Source organism: Anabas testudineus, chromosome 15 (genome assembly GCF_900324465.2).
Source record: "Anabas testudineus chromosome 15, fAnaTes1.2, whole genome shotgun sequence".
Lineage (NCBI taxonomy): Eukaryota > Metazoa > Chordata > Actinopteri > Anabantiformes > Anabantidae > Anabas > Anabas testudineus.
In genome coordinates this window covers 21,039,443-21,060,377 of record NC_046624.1, presented here as the reverse complement: position 1 = coordinate 21,060,377, position 20,935 = coordinate 21,039,443, and the positions used below count along the sequence as shown (strand labels likewise).

At 44.1% G+C, this 20,935-nt stretch overlaps 2 protein-coding genes across 3 annotated transcripts in view; both read left to right on the top strand.

Annotated features, from left to right (window-relative positions):
• Positions 1-6,073: 6,073 nt before the first annotated feature.
• LOC113158455 (melanopsin-A-like) lies at positions 6,074-13,370 on the top strand. The gene is made up of 10 exons (XM_033326358.1): positions 6,074-6,210; positions 6,978-7,111; positions 7,493-7,696; positions 8,226-8,397; positions 8,726-8,902; positions 9,183-9,290; positions 9,816-10,011; positions 10,127-10,291; positions 12,114-12,173; positions 12,777-13,370. Exons 1-10 carry the CDS (start codon positions 6,074-6,076, stop codon positions 12,963-12,965), a joined length of 1,542 nt encoding a protein of 513 aa, XP_033182249.1. The 3' UTR covers positions 12,966-13,370.
• A 2,464-nt stretch (positions 13,371-15,834) lies between these two features.
• Positions 15,835-20,935, top strand: part of LOC113157977 (LIM domain-binding protein 3-like) — a 26,471-nt gene continuing 21,370 nt past the window's right edge. The window contains exons 1-2 of one of the 2 annotated variants that reach the window (XM_026353605.1): positions 15,835-16,138; positions 18,679-18,885. In XM_026353605.1, the coding sequence (XP_026209390.1) occupies positions 18,790-18,885 (96 nt within the window). In that variant the 5' untranslated portion in view covers positions 15,835-16,138; positions 18,679-18,789. The remainder of the gene's footprint in view (positions 16,139-18,678; positions 18,886-20,935) is intronic. The other variant, XM_026353606.1, reaches the window with a different exon arrangement.

The window sequence follows — 20,935 nt, the reverse complement described above, 5'->3', positions numbered from 1 at the left end:
TTCTCTACAAATGCAGTACAGAACATACCTGGTGAGGTTCCTCACATGCTGGATTTCATTTAGGCTTCTGAGAATCTGGGAAGACGTGACTGAGGTGTCCTCAGTGTGAACAGACCAGTACATGTGCTCTGGTCCAGTTCTATCTAAGCCCCCAGGTGTATTTGTCCTGTTGAAGCAGAAACTAGGGTTTTGGACAGTTTGTCTTGTTAAGTCTTTGTCTCTACAAACCCTGACAGCTGCAAACAGCTCATGACTCAAACACATTTTTTGTGACTGTAAAATAATTAATCCATCTTGCAGAACTCTGATTGCACAAGACTAGACCTAATTTGACGAGACGTGGGTGGTAATTCAGAGATCTGGATCTAAGAATAGCAGAGCATCTCCCTCTTTCAGCCATCCGACTGTTTAATTTCCTGCTGTGTAGTAAGACAAGCCTGTAATCCTGTTTGACATGTAGATGAAGTAAACGAAATGTATTTATATGGTCCAGTAGGTTTAGAAAGCAGTGCAACAGGTCCAGTCCCTGTGAAGCAGACGGGTGTTCCTCTGTATGAGATCTGTCAGATACGTTTGCTCTCACCGGGATTCGTGCTTTTCTATTTCACTTCACTCGTGCTCGTATACTTTGTCTGTTATGCATGAAAAGAGACGTGTGGATCCAGCCACAGTGGATTTCACACATAAGTCAAGTGCAGCCAAACAAAACTCTGAGTTCTAGACACACTTTTTATTGTTAGAGACGGAGTCCACCTTTTGTGTGCAGAATTTACATTTAGCATCCACACAGTAACGTTTAGAGGGAACTGGACATGATCTGTTGTATTTCCCACAGTGCAGCAGCGTTAGTAACTGAACCCCAACCCCGCCTCATCAGCCCCTCACCGTTAATGATTGGACTGTTTGTCTCTGATTTTGTTGATGCACAAAAACACTGTACATATGAACACACGACGGGATCGATCTGTCGCCTGCTGAGATGAATCACACTGAGTTTATTATTGTCACCTGCTCTGAAGTGTACAAAGGTAACAGTACTCCAGTGAGAGCGAGAATACATCTATGAACATGCTGAATTATCTAGTAGCAGATAGTGTTTGCAGTGTACATGTGTATATACAGAGAGCTGTTAGTGGATCACTGTGACACACACATCACAGGGACGTGTCATGTTCCGTCTGACACACCACACATTTATCTACATCCATCGATGTCAGCAGATTTGGGGAAATCAGATTCACATTTAAGGTGATCAGACATTTAAACTAAATTTATCAATAATGTCTCCACAAATGTCTTCTCAATAAAATGCAGCAGTCGATTTGTTATTGATCTGTGTGAGGATCAAACACTGAGTCTGGTCTGTAACGTCTGTTGTGTAAAACCATGAACACACATTTTCTAACCCTTTACCTGAACCCTCAAACCAAATCAGACCTCAGTGAGTGAGGACGAGCCACGGCATCCTCACAGTGATGGTTTCAAACTAAAGATTTTCTATAGGATGATGCCAACAAAGTTCAGTCAGTGTAGGTGGGAAGCTTTCAAGGCCGACAGATGAATAGGAAATATATAGAAATCCCCACATTTCACCAACTCTCTCCATTACAGTTATTCTGAATTTCTGTCTCCGGGTACACTTTCCATCTTGTCTGTGTGGAATCGGTCTCATTGTTTCAATCGAACGTTACATTGAACCTAATGACAAAAGACGGAAACAGTTTACTACTGACTAGTTTCTACTGTCTAGACACTCACACACACCTGGAATACTTGGACGTCTTTTGCCTTTATCGATACTGGTGAAGACGTCACCACGCTTGTCCTGTAACATGGCAGGTGAATACCAGCGATGTTCTATCGAGGAGCTAGTTTGGACCCGTGGGTCAGAATCACGACTTTAGCCAAACCGCTGACAGATGTCCGTGTGTGCTCTGCGGACTGGGCACGTGCTGGTTGGGACGTGTTACTGCTCAGTTTTTATATTTTATACTTTATTTCTTAAAGTACTGTTCGGCTCCATGTTGTTGTGCTTCTGGAGCCAATGAGAGCAGCAGGTTCCACAGGACATGTGAGCGAAAGCCTGGTCTAATATTCAGTGATGTTTCCAATTTGTTATTGACTGTATCTTCAGGCCAGCGTGGCGGTGGAGCGGTTATGCTCCGCTCAGGGGGGTCGGCGTTTGTGGGTTCTGAACCCATCCATGTGGAGTCTGGATGTTCTGTCTTTGTGGGCTTCCTGTGAGTACTCCGGTTTCCTCCCACGGTCCAAAGACATGCAGGTTAACGGGGGACTGATTTTCTGCCTCTGGGTTTTATCTACAGAACATTCAACAGAAAGACAATTAGAACAATCATGTTGGTTAAATGATCCATCAGAGGAAATTGACTTTAAGATGTTTGTGTGTTCTGTAAAGTTGTGTTTAGTTGTGATGAGCTTCATGAGATCAGTGGCTGAACATAGTGTGTTGGTCCGTCCTGGTTCTGAACAGGAACACTGAACTTTCCAAAACCAACGTCCTGATATTAAATTGATCAGCTCAGAGTTATGAGTCATGGGGGAGTTCGATCTGCTGCTTAGATCACTGCTCAGAGTCATTATGATGGTTTTATCATCAATTCATACCAGACACGTTGGTCTGTTGTGTATAAGTTCTGAAGCCCCGCAGATAATCATTCGATTATTCACACACAGCCCGCAGCTGTTATGATCAGTCGACCCGTGCCCAGGATGTTTCGCTGCAGCTCCACCACTGCTTAAATTGAAGTTATCAGAATAAAAACAGGAAGAATGAAGCATAAAAAACACACAATTTCAAATAAAATCAATTCAAATAAGCAGATAAAAAAATGTCCCAGACATCATTTGGTTTTGTGTTTTTGAATTTGTCAGAAGGAAGAGAAACAGTGAGTAACAGGAGTCAACAGGACTCAGAGAGAAACAGAGCTGCAGCTGGAACTGTTGTTGAGTTCCTCTTCTCTTGCTCCTCCTCCTCCTCTTCCTCTTCCTCTTCCTCTTCCTCCTCCTCTCCTCCTCCTCCCCTCCTCCTCTTCCTCTTCTCCTCTTCCTCCTGCTCCTCTTCCTCCTCCTCTTCCTCTTCTTCTCTCCTCCTGCCTCTTCTTCTCCTTCCTCTTCCTCCTCTCCTCCTCCCTCCTTCCTTCCTTTCCTCTTTCCCCGACCCTCATCCTCTCCTACTCTTCTTCTCTACTCATGCTCCTTTCGTCCTGCTCTTCCTCTTCTTCCTTCTTATTCCTCCTGCTATTCTCTTAATCTCCTCATGCTCTTTCTCCTCTTCCCTCTTGCTCCTCCTCTCCCCCTCTCCTCCTGCTTCTCCTCCCCTCTCTCTTCCTCCTCTTCCGTCCTACTGCTCGCTTTCCTCATACTCCTCCACCCTTCCTCATGCTTCTCATCCCTCCTCTTCCTCTTCCTCCTCCTCCTCTTCCTCCTCCTCCCTGCGTTACAATGGGGGCTGAGTGGGAACTGGAATTGACACATGATGCTGCTTTTATTATTTCTTCTCTCTGCTGATGTTGACCTGACGTCACAGCAGAAACAAACTGACACAATAACAAGCGTTAATAAAACGGTCCTACAGCTCATACAGCTCCCTAAAAAAATGACCACCGAGAGAAGAAATGAACAAATAGAAACGTAAAGTAACTTCTAATACCTGAAAATGTACGAAAAGAGACACAGAATATAACCAGAAAGAGACACAGGACGTCCAACCATCTCCAGAAAATCGTTAAAAAGACCACCAGTTAATGAATGAGTAGTTCCTCCAGTAACATACAGGTATTAGACCGACAGGTAACAGACGGGGAGACGCTGGAACAATCATCCTCTTATTTTATCTCTTCTATCTCCTGTGTGCGCTGCTTTCATCAGAGTTGTAGTTGCTCTAATTATCTTAATCAACCTCCTTTTTTCTGCTGTTATTGCTTCTTTATTTGTTCGTTCATTTGCTGAGCGTCATGTTATGGCTACGTCAACCAGCCGCTCATTCAGAGAAACACATTAGCAGATGACTGCAGACAGTAATCATGGAAGTAGACAAAAATACTTATGTTAAAGAAAAAGAAGAAGATAAAATAATGAGATGATTTAAGCCTGATTTTGTAGCTTTAAAGAAGCTTAAACAGATCAGGGGGAATATTAAGTAATAATATCCCTTATAGTTGGTTCTCCAGCAACATGGATGTGTAATAAGCTCCAGTATATTCACATAAAGTAACTGATGGAGGGGAGCGTTAATGTCTTATTGTCTTTTCAAGTTACAGGAAATGAATTCAGACTTGTGCAGCACTACAGTAGGAATGTGTCAGTGCTGTGTGTGAACCGTGGAGGCAGAAGATGCAGCAGACACAGAGCTCATTTACATCTGTTGATGTGGTTTAGCCTTAAAAACACGGAGCCTTGAATACTGTGTTCACCAGAGCTGTGCAGAAGCCACATGACTGAGAACTGTGCACCGTGTTTAATCTGAGATGGTCCAGATTCCTCTGTCAGGTCGTAGAAAGACAGATACCAGCTCTTTAAGCTAAAATGAAATTAAGGCCAAAGAAGTGAATAACTAACTGTAGATGTTTCTTACAGCAGGCGTCAAGAGATCCCCCTGAATCCAAGTTATGACTGATACGATAATAGTCTGTGATATAATGATATGAATAATATTCCTGCTGTTGGTGGGTTTGTCGCCTGCTGCGTCAGCTCCACAGTCTGCACTCTGTCACCCAACATGTCAGACTCCATCGTCGTTTTTGCTGCTGACTTGTTTGAACGTCTGAGTACAACACGCACATTTAAACTCGGTGGCTGTGGATGTGACGTCTGCGAGCAGCATTTGATCCTGTTTCAAGACGCGACGCATCAACATCACACGAGTCTTTAACACGATCTGATTGGCTGGATGATGGTGATTTAAACCGTTCAGCATTATTCACAGTCATGAACATTTTGAACCAAACTTCACTGTAGCTACACGCAGCTAGAATCAGTGGCAGGGACTGAGGTGTTTGTCCGTTCTTCTACTGCCCTCCAGCCTCCACTCTTCTAGCTTCCGTCCTTCGAGCAGATTCTGGCTGCAGGGATTTAACTCGAATCATCATCATGAAGAAATACAGGGCTCTGTAGTTAAATGGCTTTGTTCTAAGAGTTATATTAAAGTTTAAGGTCCAGGTAAAACATCAGTTTTCTCAAATGTCACTCTCAAAGTTTTCTTTTCTTCATCTTTGTATTTGTATTAACCCTGAGAGTCCATAGCGATTTTAAATGATTTTTCTAAACAGGCTGTTTGTCTGACTGACTCTGATCCCTGATCACCTTTGTCTGTTCCTTATTATCAGCAGGATTTATATCATTATTTTACCACATGTCAACTTCAGATTCATAAGGAGGGGAGCCAGGCTCCATAGACTTATTCAGTGTTATTATTAAAACATTAAAATTCAGCTGACTGATCTCCATCCCTGAATAGCTGTGCATGATATTTCAACTGGCAGTGAAGTACTTTATGTTGTTAACATGGCAACAAGGTGATATTATGAAGAGAGGGAGGTCAGAGCAAGGTAATTGGAAACAGCGATATACAGGAGTTGTGGAGATGTGGGTCTTAAAAGGATTAACTCAGCTCGTTAGTGGATCTGAGGTTTTTCACCATGTGGAACAATAATGTCATCAATGTGAAGGACTTTTAATCTCCGCTTATGCTTTCATGTCACTTCAGCACCTCCCAAAGAAAAGAGAGGAAACTGACTGAATCCCTTAAAATCACAGACATGAAGAACCTGACAGGATGTGTGTGAACATCTGGTGCAACGCTTCAGTCAGGGTTTAACAAATACTACGTCAGGAGGTGAAACAAACCCGAAAACTGCTCCTGACCTTGAGGTTTTTCCAGCAGACGATAACTGGGACACGTTACTCTTAAATGATGCTGTCACTGGTCCTTCAGAATGCTCCGTGTCAGTTCCGTAACTACTGTGGAGCCACATTACACATGAATCGTTGGTTCTGGTTATTACGGTTTCAGCTGTAACTACAAGTTATTCTGTGTTCTGTCCTCCAGGTGGCCATGGTGCCCAAGGCCCATTTCCCATTCCCCACAGTGGACGTTCCCGACCACGCCCACTACACCATCGGATCCGTCATCCTCGCCATCGGCATCACCGGCATGGTCGGCAACTTCCTGGTCATTTATGCCTTCAGCAGGTGACTTCCTAACTAACCTGCCTTTCTTTCCCTCTCTACCTGTTACAGTTTCCCATTGTGTAGATTCCAGGTGTGTTGACGTGTCCCACAGGATGACGTCAGGTTTGCTGAACACAGACGTTAATGAGAAATCCTCCTTTTGGTGGCTGCAGTAGTTTGTGGTGTGATTTCTAGACCAACTCCAACTGATCAAGAAAATACTGCTGTTCTTTGCAGCCGTTTCTACTTTCGTCAGTATTTTTTTATAGCAGAGTTTCCCATGCTCAGTATTTAACTGACTGAAACCATTTAGACAGAGACAAATCTTTGCAGTGTAAACAAGTTCTCCCTCCTTTCTGTTGTGTTTAGGGTGGAGGTAATAGCATACGCTGCTGCTTCTCTTCTAAACCTCCACCTGTGGCTCCTCAGAGGAAACACTGTACTGTGTCTTTTAAAGCTGCAGAGGTTAAATCAGAGTCTCCTCCTGCTGGGATAAGCCCAGGATCAGGACGTGTGTGCAGCTGTAGTGAGTCGTGTCCTGACTCGAATCGACCACACACGTTGTCTTTCATCTTACGACTTTGTCTGAAACACACAGCAACCGCGTTTTACACTCTTTACACAAACCACAATCAGCTCTGATCAAAACACTCAGCGGTTTTTGCCTGATGAGACAGTAATTTAGTTGAAGGTCCAGCTGGATGTTGTGTTTCTGTTGTGTTTTTCACCTGATTCGCTCACAGACGTCTCAGCAGCCAACAGCCGGCTGAAAACTGTGTGTGTTGCAGGAGTCGCAGTCTGCGGTCACCAGCGAACATGTTTGTCATCAACCTCGCCATCACAGACCTGCTGATGTGTATCACCCAGACGCCCACCTTCTTCATCACCAGCATGCACAAGAGGTGGATCTTTGGAGAGAAAGGTACTGACTGACACACGATGACAAACCACAGCTGCTGGTGTCAAATGATCTCTGACGATCAACACTCTCCTACATTATCCAGGATTGCTGTTGAGCTCTTTTCTGAACCTCGCCGTCACTGTCGGGGACAGTAACAGTGAACTCCAGTTCTCTGCACTGTCTGCTTTTTACTGTTAGAGCTGGAAATTCTGTTAAAATGCTGATTTTATCAAACATACAGATTTATTTTGACTTTTTGTGATGTCCAGCTCAGACGTAGAAGTAGACGTGTGTCGATGTGTTTTAATGTCAGATCATCACAGCTGCTGCTGAGAGTCTGTCCTGACATCATGATGCTGTTAAACGTCATAAGCTGTGACCTTCCTCCCTCTGTGTCTGTAGCTTGTGAGCTGTACGCGTTCTGTGGCGCACTCTTCGGGATCTGCTCCATGATCACGCTGACTGTGATCGCCGTTGACAGATACTTCGTCATCACGCGTCCTCTAACTTCCATTGGTGTGTTGTCACGGAAACGAGCCCTCCTCATCCTCATGGCGGCTTGGGTCTACTCTTTGGGCTGGAGCCTGCCGCCGTTCTTCGGCTGGAGTGAGGACACAGTACAGTACCTCTACTGCACCACACTGTGCTTGTACTTCTCCACTGTCCCCGGGCTGATACTCAACTCTGCAGAGCGGAGTGGAGCCCAAGTTGCTTTTTTTAATGTTAGGGAAAGATTGTGTGCTGTTTAAATACTGGAAAAAACTTTGCTGTGACTTCAGATGCATCATGTTTCAGTAAAAACCACCAGTGTTCCTGATTTTTAACCAGCATTCTGTTGTTGTCACAGACAGAAGTGAGAGTTTGAAGATCACAGCTGAAAGTCAAAGCTCCTCCGTTTCTGCTCTTGTTAAGTCTCCTGCAGTGTAGGTTTTAGTTCATATCCTGAGAGGATCCAGTCCCAGACATTGTCAATACAAGCACACGGGGGCTAAACACTGGATTACATGAAATAAATGAAATGTTCCCAGGGTGAAATTCACACAACTTGCTAAAGCTCGACGAAGCACTGATTTCAGTTTTACTTTTATTATAACATTTCTTATAACACTCTCTGTCGGTGTCTCTCACCCATCAGGTGCTTATGTTCCCGAGGGCCTGATGACTTCCTGTACGTGGGACTACATGACGTTTACCCCGTCCGTGCGAGCGTACACTATGCTGCTCTTCATCTTCGTCTTCTTCCTGCCGCTCTTCATCATCATCTACTGCTACATCTTTATCTTCCGCGCCATCCGCACCACCAACCAGTCAGTCTGTGTTTTTATCTGTCTCCACACGTCTGATTTCACATTTTAAAGCGATAAACAATCTCACTGCATGTTAAATGTTAATTCTAACTGAACTGTTAAAGAATCATTGCACTGTAAACTGCAGCTGCTCTGTGCTGTTCTAGTTTTTAGTACACGAATCAAAACCACATCGCTGCAGTAATGTCAGGTCCTCTGCTGTCTATCTGTATCTGTATTTTAGTTTATAAGATCAAACTGAACCTCTTCACCTTAATCTTTGATGCACAAAGACATAAAATGTGAGTGATAAATAAAGAATTCATTAGGTCTATGTGTGTGTTTTAAGGGCTGTGGGGAAGATTAACGGCAGCGTTCACGGCCACGGGAGCAGTCGCGACTCCATGAAGAGTTTCCACCGACTGCAGAACGAGTGGAAGATGGCGAAGATCGCTCTGATCGTCATCCTGCTCTACGTCATTTCCTGGTCGCCGTACTCCACGGTCGCCCTGACCGCCTTCGCCGGGTAAAACACTGCAGCAAACCAGCAGCCTGCAGACGCTGCGTACTTTAGCTTACTGTACGTCACATCATAATAATGTGAGAGCTGCTTTTTAGCTGCAGTTACTGTGATCTGCACTAGATGCTGCTCAAACACACGTCTGACTGAAATCACTGAGAAAACCCCAGTTTGTCAGTCAGCGATTCTCATTTTGATGTGAGATCAGTTCCATCTCCTCTGAGCTGGATGTGTGGTCGACTCTGCTAAATTCTCCTCACTGTGTTGCTGCTGTTTCCCGCTGCAGGTACGCTGACATGTTGACCCCCTACATGAACTCTGTGCCCGCTGTCATCGCCAAGGCCTCGGCCATCCACAACCCCATCATCTACGCCATCACACACCCAAAGTACAGGTAACACACCACATGAGATCTGCTGCTAACCTCACCTTGTTCTAAAGCTGAAGTCAGGCGTCTCTCTCAGCTTTTAAACCGACCTTCATTCACCCTGACTCCAGATAACCTGCCGCATCACCTGTTATTCTGTTTTTGTTCTGCAGCTCACTGAACCATCAGGCTTTTCCAGAATTGATCCAATCAGAGACAGCTCCACTGCCGCAGGAGCTCTTACAGCTTACATGAAAAAACGCTATCAATTAACCTGAATGTTAACTGGACTGAAGAGAATTAAACACACGCAGGATGCCTGACCTTGATTGTTGAGATTTTAAAGCTGCAGGATGGAGGAGAACAGGTTATACAACTGTAGAAGACGAGATTCAATGAACGAGGACGATTTTTCATAGTAAAAAGTCCGAAATCCAGAGAAATTACTTTTTTGGTGGAGTACTGCTACTATTGGAGTAGAAGTAATTAAAGTACATGTTACTTGGTAGTACAGTGGTTTGTTTTTTTAAGTACTGCTGTCTGTCTGTGCAGGATAGCGTTAGCCAAGTACATCCCATGTCTCGGAGCCCTGCTCTGTGTTCATCCTCGCGACCTCCGCTCCACCAGCAGCAGCTTCATGTCCACCCGCCGCTCCACTGTGACCAGTCAGACGTCAGATATCAGCAGCCAGTTCAGACGGCAGAGCACCGCCAAGTCCCGGCTCTCCTCGGCCTCCGACAGCGAATCAGTGAGTTCACCTGCCTGAGCTGTGAATCCAACATCAGTCATGGAAAACAGAAATGTAAAGCAAGAGATAAGGAGACACATGTGACACAAGATGTTTGTGTGTGTTTTCTTTGCAGGGTCTCACAGACATCGAAGCTGATCTGTCCAGTATGGGCTCCAGACTGGCCAGCCGCCAGGTCTCCTGTGACATCAGCAGAGACACAGCCGAGCTCCCCGAGTTCAAACCCTCCTCCAGTTTCAAGTCCAAGATGAAGAGCCACGACTCGGGCATCTTCGAAAGGGTACTCTCCCAACTGTCGATCATCAGACTGGACTTTTACCTTGTCATTTAAAACTGCTTTCAGACCAGCACTTAACCTTACTTGGTCTGCATGTGTCCAGGACCATATTAAAACTGTGACACAGAACTGTAGAAGAGGAGAAGATTAGGACAGACCTAGAATGATGAACATGCTTCAAGAGAAAAATTGTACTTCAGGCAGCATAAATGTTATTTGTATAGCGCCAAATCACAACAGAAGCCGTCTCAAGGCCCTTTACAGTGTTTAAGACCTTAGAAAATATAACTAGACAGAATTATCTAGAAAACCCAACAACCCCACTGAGCAGCACCAGGAGACAGTGGACAGGAAAAACTCCAGCAGAACCAGGATCAGGGTGGGCGGCCGTCTGCCTCGACCGGGTGGGGTGAGTGGAAAAAGAAGAGAGAAAAGAACATCAGCCAGCAGAGGCACTGGACAGGTTGTTGGACCAGTAACTGGACACTGGACTGGACTGGAGGAGGATACCTGCAGAGGAGAACAGAGAGAGGGAGACAGAGAGGAGGAAACACAACTACAGGAGAGAGAAGACACAAAGTTAATGACATGAAATGGTAGAATTTGAATGTATAGAGGAGAAAGGAGAGAGGAGAGGAGCTCAGTGTATCAGTAGAGGTCCCCCAGCAGATTAACCTATATCAGCATAACTAAGAGATGGTTCAGAGTCACCTGATCCATCTTTAACTATAAGCTTTATAAAAAAGGAAAGTTTTAGGTCTTAAATGTAGAGAGGGTGTCTGCCTCCCGAACCTGAACTGGGAGCTGGTTCCACAGGAGAGGGGCTTGGTAGCTAAAGGCTCTGCCTCCCATTCTACATTTGGAAACTCTAGGAACCACAAGTAAACCTGCAGTCTGAGAACGTAGAGTTCTACTTGGAAGATATGGAACTATGAGGTCTTTAAGATAAGATGGAGCCTGATTATTAAGGGATTTATAAGTGAGGAGAAGAATTTTAAATTCAATTCTGGATTTAACAGGGAGCCAATGGAGAGAAGCTAACGTTGGAGAAATATGATCTCTCTTACTAATTCCAGTCAGAACTCTGGCTGCAGCATTTTGGATTAACTGGAGGCCTTTTAATGAGTTATTGGGACAAACTATTAATAATGAATTACAATAGTCCAGTCTGGAAGTAACAAATGCATGGACTAGTTTTTCAGCATCACTTTGGGACAGGATGCTCCTAATTTTAACAATGATTCTGAAAGGCAGTTCTAGAGATTTCTTTGATGTATGAAGTGAAGGAGATATCCTGATCAAAAATAACTCCGAGATTCTTCACAGAAGAATTATTTAATTTAATGGCAGTGACCTCAGCATCATGCCCACAGATATTTAACCCTCCGTGTAGATTGTTATTGGGTGAGAACAAGGAGGGGTCACTGAAGAGGACTGAGAAGGATCCTTCTGTGCAGCTCTGAAAACAGAACAGCTTCTTTTTGTCATGATACCAGTGTTCATGTTCAAGTCTGCTGCTCTGTGTTCTTTTGTGCTCTTTAATCTGTTCAATGTGCTTTTCAGCTCAGACCAGAAAATCCTCTTTTCCCTTTGATCTTAATCATGGACTGAATCCTGTCACTTATTTTTCCAAATGTGGATCAGACTGTGGGTAATTGATTAGTGATGAGTTTGATGAACGCTGCTGCCTCGCTGATAAATCTGATTAAAATCTGATTTAGAAATATTGAACTGCTTCTTGGTATTTAGTGTGACAGGAAGAACCGCTGCAGGATGCTAATCACTAAATCCATCGCAGGCTGACGCTTGTTTGCTTCATTCCCAGACTTCCTACGACATCGATATCTCCACAGCAGGAGTAAGTGAGTGCAGCAGCAATGCAAATGTGAGTACTGTCCAGCAACAGGATGAAAGGGAGGAAAGGGAGGAAAACTCCACCTCATTAACACCACCTGTTTATCAAAGTGAAGGTCTTACTCACACCGTGTGTGATTGGAGTTGAGAACAGATCGGATTCATTCCAACCTGTCGAATCCTCACTCACTTCTGAGTTTCCAGATTACAGATAGAATCTTGATGAGTTGCAATGTTTTTATTATTCATACAAATGTCAGAGGATCTCATAGCAATTCATGCTGCAGGAAACGATCATCCATCCCACAGCTTAGCACAATGTGCTAAAGGAATCAGTAAAGCCAGTAGCAACCATTTGATTCATATTTCAGATGTTTTAATCAGAAGCAGGGTGGTACTGAGTGAGCAACACTGCTAAAAAGAAATGTTCAGTCATGCAACACAAAAAGTGGAAGTTTTATATGTCAGAGAAGTTTTTTATTGAATTTCACTTTTCATTTTTATTTCTCTTTATTTCATATAGGTAGAAAAACACAAACTGGAATTTTATTAAAAAAATGAATTTCCTGATCTTAATAAGTTAGAAATGAAGTATGAAACGATGACATCATAACTGTATTTGTCTGTCTGACAGAGCGGGAATCACGGCGAGGGGCACGCGATGAGAGGAGCGATTGGTCGAATCCCGAGCATCGTTATTACCTCGGAGACCAACCCCTTCCTTCCCACTGGACGAAGTGGTTCCCGCAACACTCGCTCCAAATCAGCCAATAGCAACACAGAGGCTGGGTCTGGGTCTGGGTCTGGGTCTGGGTCTAGGTAGAGCTCCTTCCTTCTGACTCTAACAACCAATCACCTGCAGCCGCCTGACCAGCTCACGTCCAGTCAAACACTGAATCCGAACACTATGCAAAATGAGTTTTTAATGTCACTAAACTAAATCATCTTCTTGTCCATGATTCAAATTGAACCTTTTAAAAAACACCTCCTGGTGTTCAGTGCATGTTTCCGAGTGAGACAACAGAGCTGTGACGGATCATTTCTGTAAAGCATTTTGAAATGTTTTTACAAATCCACTGTTTCTGGTTCTTGTTGTCTCCTTATTTGTGGTTTTCCAGCTCGTTGTGTGCAGACCCAACATCCACCTGTCTCAACAAAAGATGAATTTTAAAAATACAGAACAAAGTTAGAAAGATAAAAAAAATCTGTACCTAAGTTTATTATTGTCATGTGTGAAAACAGCTGAGAGCATTTCAATGTATTTGATAAGTTAATCTTGTGCTTTGTGTGTAAAATCAAAGTAAGTTTAGTAAGTAGTGAGTCTTTGTTAGATGTAAAAGATAAAATGAAAGAACGCAGTGTGAATGAAATCCTGTCACCTCTGAACTGTCCAGAATTACATGTACAGTCACTTTACACCACTGCACAGTAGGTCTTGCTAATGCTAAATTGGTTTTTATTTTGGATTTGACCAAATGTCGTGGAAGCTCTGAGACCTGCAAAAGCACTTTTGTTAAGCTGTTTTCTTTCTTTCCTAGTTGTATATTTTGCTGAAGTGACGTCTGTGATTGTACGGGGGCTGAAAAGTGTTGATATTACAGTTTTTCTCGATTGCTAAAACACATTTCTTGAAAGCTGCTCTCCTTTTCTCTAACTGTGAACACAAAACCAAGGTTCCAAGCTACAGTCACAAAACCTCAGACTCTTCTTGCAAAACCAAACTTTCACCTCAAAACAGTTCATTCTGTAACCAAAACTGAACTATGTTGTCAAATCGTGCCCCGAGTCAATCAAAATTAAAAACACTACTGAACAGTCACTAAACACTATGTAGAAAAATATAAAACACAATGCTCAGGACGTGAAGCTGGAGAAATAAAAGTTTATTGTTCACTGTAGGCTAAATGCATGTTGCAAAACTAAAGAAATCTTGTGCATTTGCCAGATATAGAGCTAAAATAATTATTTTCTCACATTCACTTGCATTGACGGTTTTTCAATCTAGAAGTCCAGTGGGGTTTCACGGGTTTGGCGGGACTTACCAGCTCTATAGTATGTCATACAGTAATTGCGGTCAACATTTACATACTGTTCTATAATGTCAAATAAAGGCCTTTCCCTATGCCCTTCTCTAAATCTTCTGATTATGGTGGACACAGTGAATCTACTGATGTTTGCTTGTACCCTTTGTCCAGCCTCCCTCATGCTCATACCATGGACAAGAGCATGGTCAATCACAGTAGCTCTGATTTCATCAGATATTACTGTTCTTTGTCTTTGCTGACCACCTTGACCAACTCAACCTCCTCTCACACGAACTCTTCCTCTCTGATTTCTATCCATTGTAAGGTCTGACAAACCAGCGCTCTATGAACTGGCTTATTGTATATGTTCCCTCACATCATTAGCCACAGGTGTGATCAGTTTTGAGTTGTTGTGTTCAGGTGGTGACACCTGTGCTTTAATGGTGTTTGACTTTTGTCACCTGTGCTCACCATTAAAGCACAGGTGCATCACAATGAAAATGTGTTGGCAAGTTGTGTCTAAACAGGTGAAAAGTGCTTATGGTTTTGCCAAAAGAGTGATTGATTCAATCAGTGGGTTCAGGCAACTGAGCATTTGGTTCAGACAACAGGGTGTAGTGTTTTAGCTATTGAGAAAAACTGTAATGTGACTACAGGTCATTCGGGGGGGAATTCAGGTTCACACAAACCAAACCAGCTTAACTAGAAAACACATAAAACTGTATGAGCTCTAATTCATTGATCACTAACCTGAACCAAGATGGAACTGCTGCTGTAATAAAGTACTGAATCATACTGAGCAGCAATTAAACAACAGGAGAGCCGGTGGTTAGTTCAGAGGGTGAAGAAAGATCAACCGCTCCAGACTGTTGAGTTACTCGATGATTCAAACCCGAGTCGCTGTTTGAACCTGTTCTAGTGGACTGATCGTGAACCAGTTCAGGTTCATTTAGTTAGACAGGTGTTTGATTTGAGTGATTCTAATGAAACTGCTAAACCAACAACTCTCCTAAATCCAAATCCTGTTCACGGTTCAGTAACAGCTGATTTTAGTAGTTGTTCCACTGACTAGTCCTCGTTACGTCTCTGACTAGTTCCTGATGAAGTACAGTAACCTGCACAGGTGTTTGTTCACCGCGTTAGTCTGCTGGAGATTTATTGGAGATAGTTTTTTCCTGTCTTATCTATTTCTGTTATTTATTTTTCTAAATAAAAATCTATTCTCTGGATTCTGTGAGTGGCGCCTTCATTTCCACATGTAGAAAATACACTATCAGCTAATAGAGGATGAACCAATCTCCTCATAAACATCTGTCTGATAATAATAATAATAATAAGAAGAAGAAGAAGAAGAAGAAGGTTTTAGTTTGAAATGATCTTAATTGATTATCAGTTGACCACTTTGACTTTCACTCCTTTCTTCCTCCTGTGTTTCTCTGTAGCTGACTCCTGCCTCTTTAAATAAAAACCCTGCTAATGAAAATCCCCCGTTAACACCCTCCCTCCCCCGTTAACACCCTCCCTCCCCCGGACACCCTCCAGCTCTCTGCCCGGCCCGGGGACCGGAGCACGATCCCCGGTTCATGCACCGTAGTCTGGCCTGGCAGGTCTGCGTCGGTTCACGGAGCTGCGGCTTCAGGTGGAGACTGTCCGAGCAGTCTGAGTTCAGCTCTGTCCACCTTCCTCCTGTCTCCCGTTCAATCCCTCTGTCGCCACCATCATCATCATCATCATCACCGGCAACAAGCTGCCCGGGTCGAACCAGCTGCATCCACCTGTTGTCAACGTGTTAAACGAGTTCTTCAGTTTCTTGGACCAGTTCGGTTCAGACACAGATCACTTCACTTCAGGGTGGGCACTGGGTTCAGAGCACGGAGCGGCCCTGCTGGGCGGAGCAGTGTGCGGGAAGCAGCAGGAGCAGGCGGGCGGTGACTGTGCAGCTCACCTGAGACACGAGGTGGACACAGCTCAGGTAAACTTCAGAGGGAACATGTCGGCTGATGTAGATTAGTAGGTTGGACGTGAATCTGCAGCAGATGTAGTGGGGGGGGGGGGGGAATAAATAAATAGGAAGCTCTAACCCCAACCACACAGAACCAACTGAGAATAAATAGGAAGCTCTAACCATAACCACACAGAACCAACTGAGAATAAATAGGAAGCTCTAACCATAACCACACAGAACCAACTGAGAATAAATAGGAAGCTCTAACCCCAACCACACAGAACCAACTGAGAATAAATAGGAAGCTCTAACCCCAACCACACAGAACCAACTGACAATAAATAGGAAGCTCTAACCATAACCACACAGAACCAACTGACAATAAATAGGAAGCTCTAACCCCAACCACACAGAACCAACTGACAATAAATAGGAAGCTCTAACCCCAACCACACAGAACCAACTGAGAATAAATAGGAAGCTCTAACCCCAACCACACAGAACCAACTGAGAATAAATAGGAAGCTCTAACCCCAACCACACAGAACCAACTGAGAATAAATAGGAAGCTCTAACCCCAACCACACAGAACCAACTGAGAATAAATAGGAAGCTCATACCATAACCACACAGAACCAACTGAGAATAAATAGGAAGCTCTAACCCCAACCACACAGAACCAACTGAGAATAAATAGGAAGCTCTAACCCCAACCACACAGAACCAACTGAGAATAAATAGGAAGCTCTAACCCCAACCACACAGAACCAACTGAGAATAAATAGGAAGCTCTAACCCCAACCACACAGAACCAACTGAGAATAAATAGGAAGCTCTAACCCCAACCACACAGAACCAACTGAGAATAAATAGGAAGCTCTAACCCCAACCACACAGAACCAACTGAGAATAAATAGGAAGCTCTAACCCCAACCACACAGAACCAACTGAGAATAAATAGGAAGCTCTAACCCCAACCACACAGAACCAACTGAGAATAAATAGGAAGCTCTAACCCACCACACAACAACTGAGAATATAGACTCTACCATACCACACCCACTGAGAATAAATAGGAAGCTCTAACCCCAACCACACAGAACCAACTGACAATAAATAGGAAGCTCTAACCCCAACCACACAGAACCAACTGACAATAAATAGGAAGCTCTAACCCCAACCACACAGAACCAACTGAGAATAAATAGGAAGCTCTAACCCCAACCACACAGAACCAACTGAGAATAAATAGGAAGCTCTAACCCCAACCACACAGAACCAACTGAGAATAAATAGGAAGCTCTAACCCCAACCACACAGAACCAACTGAGAATAAATAGGAAGCTCTAACCCCAACCACACAGAACCAACTGAGAATAAATAGGAAGCTCTAACCCCAACCACACAGAACCAACTGAGAATAAATAGGAAGCCGTCCACACCGTCTCCATGAGATTCCTTCCTGTGACAAAGGCGTCTAAACTTAGCTGATGATACAACTGGCTGAGGAGGTCGGTCCCTGCAGAGGGGGGCAGAGCCCCCAGTGACATGTTCCATACATTAACGGGTGCATGTTCTTATCTTTGAATACTGTTAAATGTCACTCAGCAGGATCTGACTTATGTTCCACCCACGTCAGCTGGAGGGTCATGAACTCTGGACTTGACTTGTGTCTGTGATCTCGTTTCTGAATACTGAGTCAGAGTGAGACCTCTGTTTCCTCCTCCTGTCTGAACACAGTACCTTTCAGTGTTTGAACTGACGTCAGTGAGACTCTGGTTCAGCAATTAACCCAGAAGTGCTGATTAATGGCAGCTGGATGTGTTTTAGGTGGGTTCGAAACATTAGGAGACACCTTCTCCATCAGGCCACGAGATCCCACGACCGCTGTCGGACTGTTTCTTCTTGTTGAATTAAAGGTTTAGTTCAAATGTCAAATGTAAAAGAGACGTTTCCTTTAACAAACATCACACTGAATAAAAACAGAACCCTGAGTAGATCAAATAGAGCTGAACTCCAGGACCAGGGTGAGGTTTGATGCCTTGCTGCCGGGATTTGAACCTGCGACTCTGCTGTAATAACGGCTTCTTGTGACCTTTCAGCTATCGCAGCCACTTAACTCGTGGTCTTTCTGTTTCTCGTTTATCACCACGGAGATAATGAGATGGTTCCTGACACTGCCCCTGATTGGGTCGGAGGGAGACCCTGGGTGTAAAGCGTTGTGGGGGGGTGGGGGTGTCTAGAAGAATCTGCTGGGTCTATATTAGTGCTGGTGAATCACGGCGAGCCTGGCATAGCAGGTGTCCCCTTTCACGCCATATAAGTCCACCCCCCCTCCTTTCCCCTCAACCCCACAACCCTGCCTCACCCGGCCTCACCCCCCCACCCCCCAGTGCCCCAGGGCTATCTCTGGCTATTCTTAGGCTGTCACTTCAGCTCGTCTGAGCAGGCGAGTCCTCCTCTGTCTCCTCTCTCAGCTTCTTCGTCGTCTCGGCCTCTTTCTCTCCGTTTTCTCTTTTTCTTTCACGTCAGGTTTGTTTCTTCATCTTCTTCCGTTTTTCTTTCAGAAGCTACTCTGCGTCGGCCCCCCCTTCCCATCCCTCCTGCTGCTGTGGGGTTCTTCAGACGTTTGGTTTAGTCGCCATCGTCCTTTTCCCATCTTTTAGTTGACTAGAAGAATGAGCACCTACACGGTGACGCTGCCCGGCCCCGGCCCCTGGGGTTTCAGGCTGCAGGGGGGGAAGGACTTCAACATGCCACTGACCATCTCCAGGGTAAGAACCCACTCAAAGGTTTTCTGTGTGTGTGTGTGTGTGTGTGTGTGTGTGTGTTCAGACTGTGACTGTTGCAGAGGAGCTCATACTGAATTTACAACAGTTCAATTCATGGTAATGAGTAGAAATCATCTTCTAGACCTTTATAAAATGTTCCGATCGTCTTCAGCTGAACAAAAATCATTTCTGTCTGTAACTGAGTCGATAAAAGTGGAAGTTGCTTAAAAACAAGTGAAAGTTAAATGATGCTGCAGGAACTCGACATGTTTCATATAGAAATGAGCTGAAGTAAGATGTTAATGAACTAACATGAAAGTAAAAGCAGGAAGTCTGTAAAACCTCACATCAGCTGGAGAAGAACTTTTAAAATGACCTAACATCAGGATGAAACATTTAATGGACATAAACAGTTTAATAAGCAGGACGTTCCTGCAGCTGATGTTTTTCATTCATTGTGATTCTTCTGAAAGTTTCATCAGGACTTTCTGGCTCAGACCACGATGGTTAAATCCAAAATGCTTCAGAGTAAAGAAGCTGTTGTTTTCACTGCAGTTACTGGAGGAACGTTTGACAATGATCAGTCAGGTAAAGCTGGATTTTCCTCTGCACCACAGAGCAGCTCAAACCACCCTGACACCTGTATAAACCTGTATAAAGAGCAGTGCTGCGGTGTGTTCTCCGTTGACTTGCTGTAGTTCCTTCTGGACAGTTTGTGGCTGATTCTGAAACAAACGTGTTGCCTGTCTGGCTGAGATCCGCGGCCCCCTGCGGCCCCCTGCGGCCCCCTGCGGCCCCCTGCGGCCCCACGGGCACCGACGGCTGCCAGGATTTGTCAGGGAGCTCGAAAGCAGAGCTGCAGGGTTAAAAGTGGAGCTGGTGTTGGTTTCACAGCCTCTGAATAGACAGAGAGAGGACGCTCGTCTTCCTCTGCTCTGCACTACTTTATCCTCCACAGTCCTCCTGGGCCCTCAGGAGAATCTGTTGCATCTGTCAGGATGCTCGGATCCTTGAACTTTGACCTTTTCTCTGTTGGCGATTTGGGCAGTGAGCTGATCTCGGAAACAGCTTCAGCTAACTGAAATGTCACAAAGACTTGATACCATAGACTGTTGTCAGGATGTGGCCCAAACATCGAGGTGACTGCAGCAGATTTTAAACTTGTTGGTGACTAACTTTAAAAAATGTCCTCTGGTGGACGGAGACGTTGATGTGAACGGAGATGTGTCTCCTCTCATGTGTTTAACCACATCGATGCTGCTTCGTGTGACTTTAGCAGAGAAACACAGACTTTTATTCCTCTTTTCGAACCATCTGATGAATATTAGAAGGTTTCGAAGGCTGATGCTGATTTTCATAGATCATAAACTTTTCTGTTCTATTGTGAATGAAATGCGGCTTTATGAGATCTGCAATTTGTTTTAATGGAGGGTTTACGCAGCATCTCAACCTTTGTGGTTGTGAGTGTGATGTGAGTCGGACAGGTGTATGCAGGTGTTTCTAAAACAGGAAGTTAGTGACTGTGCTTAGAGCAGCTTTAACACACAGCTCATAGATATGATGAAGACAAAAGATGCTCTTTGTCTGAGAACCTTCAGAACCTTCATTTCAAACATGAGCTGCTTGTTTCAGTGACACAGCTCATGTAGAATATTTAAACACAGCGACATTATTAGAGTGTGTGTGTGTGTGTGTGACGTGAGTCGACTGTGCTGTTATTTGTCGTGATGCCACAGTTTTGTTGCACATTTAACTAAATTTTACCGTCAACTATGAGCATGTTTCCATATTTAATTTTTTTTTATTGTAGCTGAGTGAAGTAGAAACTCACTGATATAACAAGAGGGTTAATAATTATTTAATTATTAATAAATGACAACGATGAAATATATCAATAAGTGAATTTAATTAATATTAACCTTTCATCATTTTTATCGTAAAGGTCGCCTCTAAAAGAGCAGCAGACATCATAGTACTACTACTGTGACTACTACAGAAACTACAGTATAATTTGAGGTAGTACTACGGCAGCCCCTAAATCTAGTTCACTAGT

Excerpts from the sequence above, each read along its gene's own strand:
- LOC113158455 (XM_033326358.1), top strand. The coding sequence starts at position 6,074 with ATGGTGCCCAAGGCCCATTTCCCATTCCCCACAGTGGACGTTCCCGAC. Across the intron at positions 8,398-8,725 it reads GCCATCCGCACCACCAACCA|GGCTGTGGGGAAGATTAACG; the intron begins GTCAGTCTGTGT and ends GTGTGTTTTAAG. Across the intron at positions 12,174-12,776 it reads AGTGCAGCAGCAATGCAAAT|AGCGGGAATCACGGCGAGGG; the intron begins GTGAGTACTGTC and ends TCTGTCTGACAG.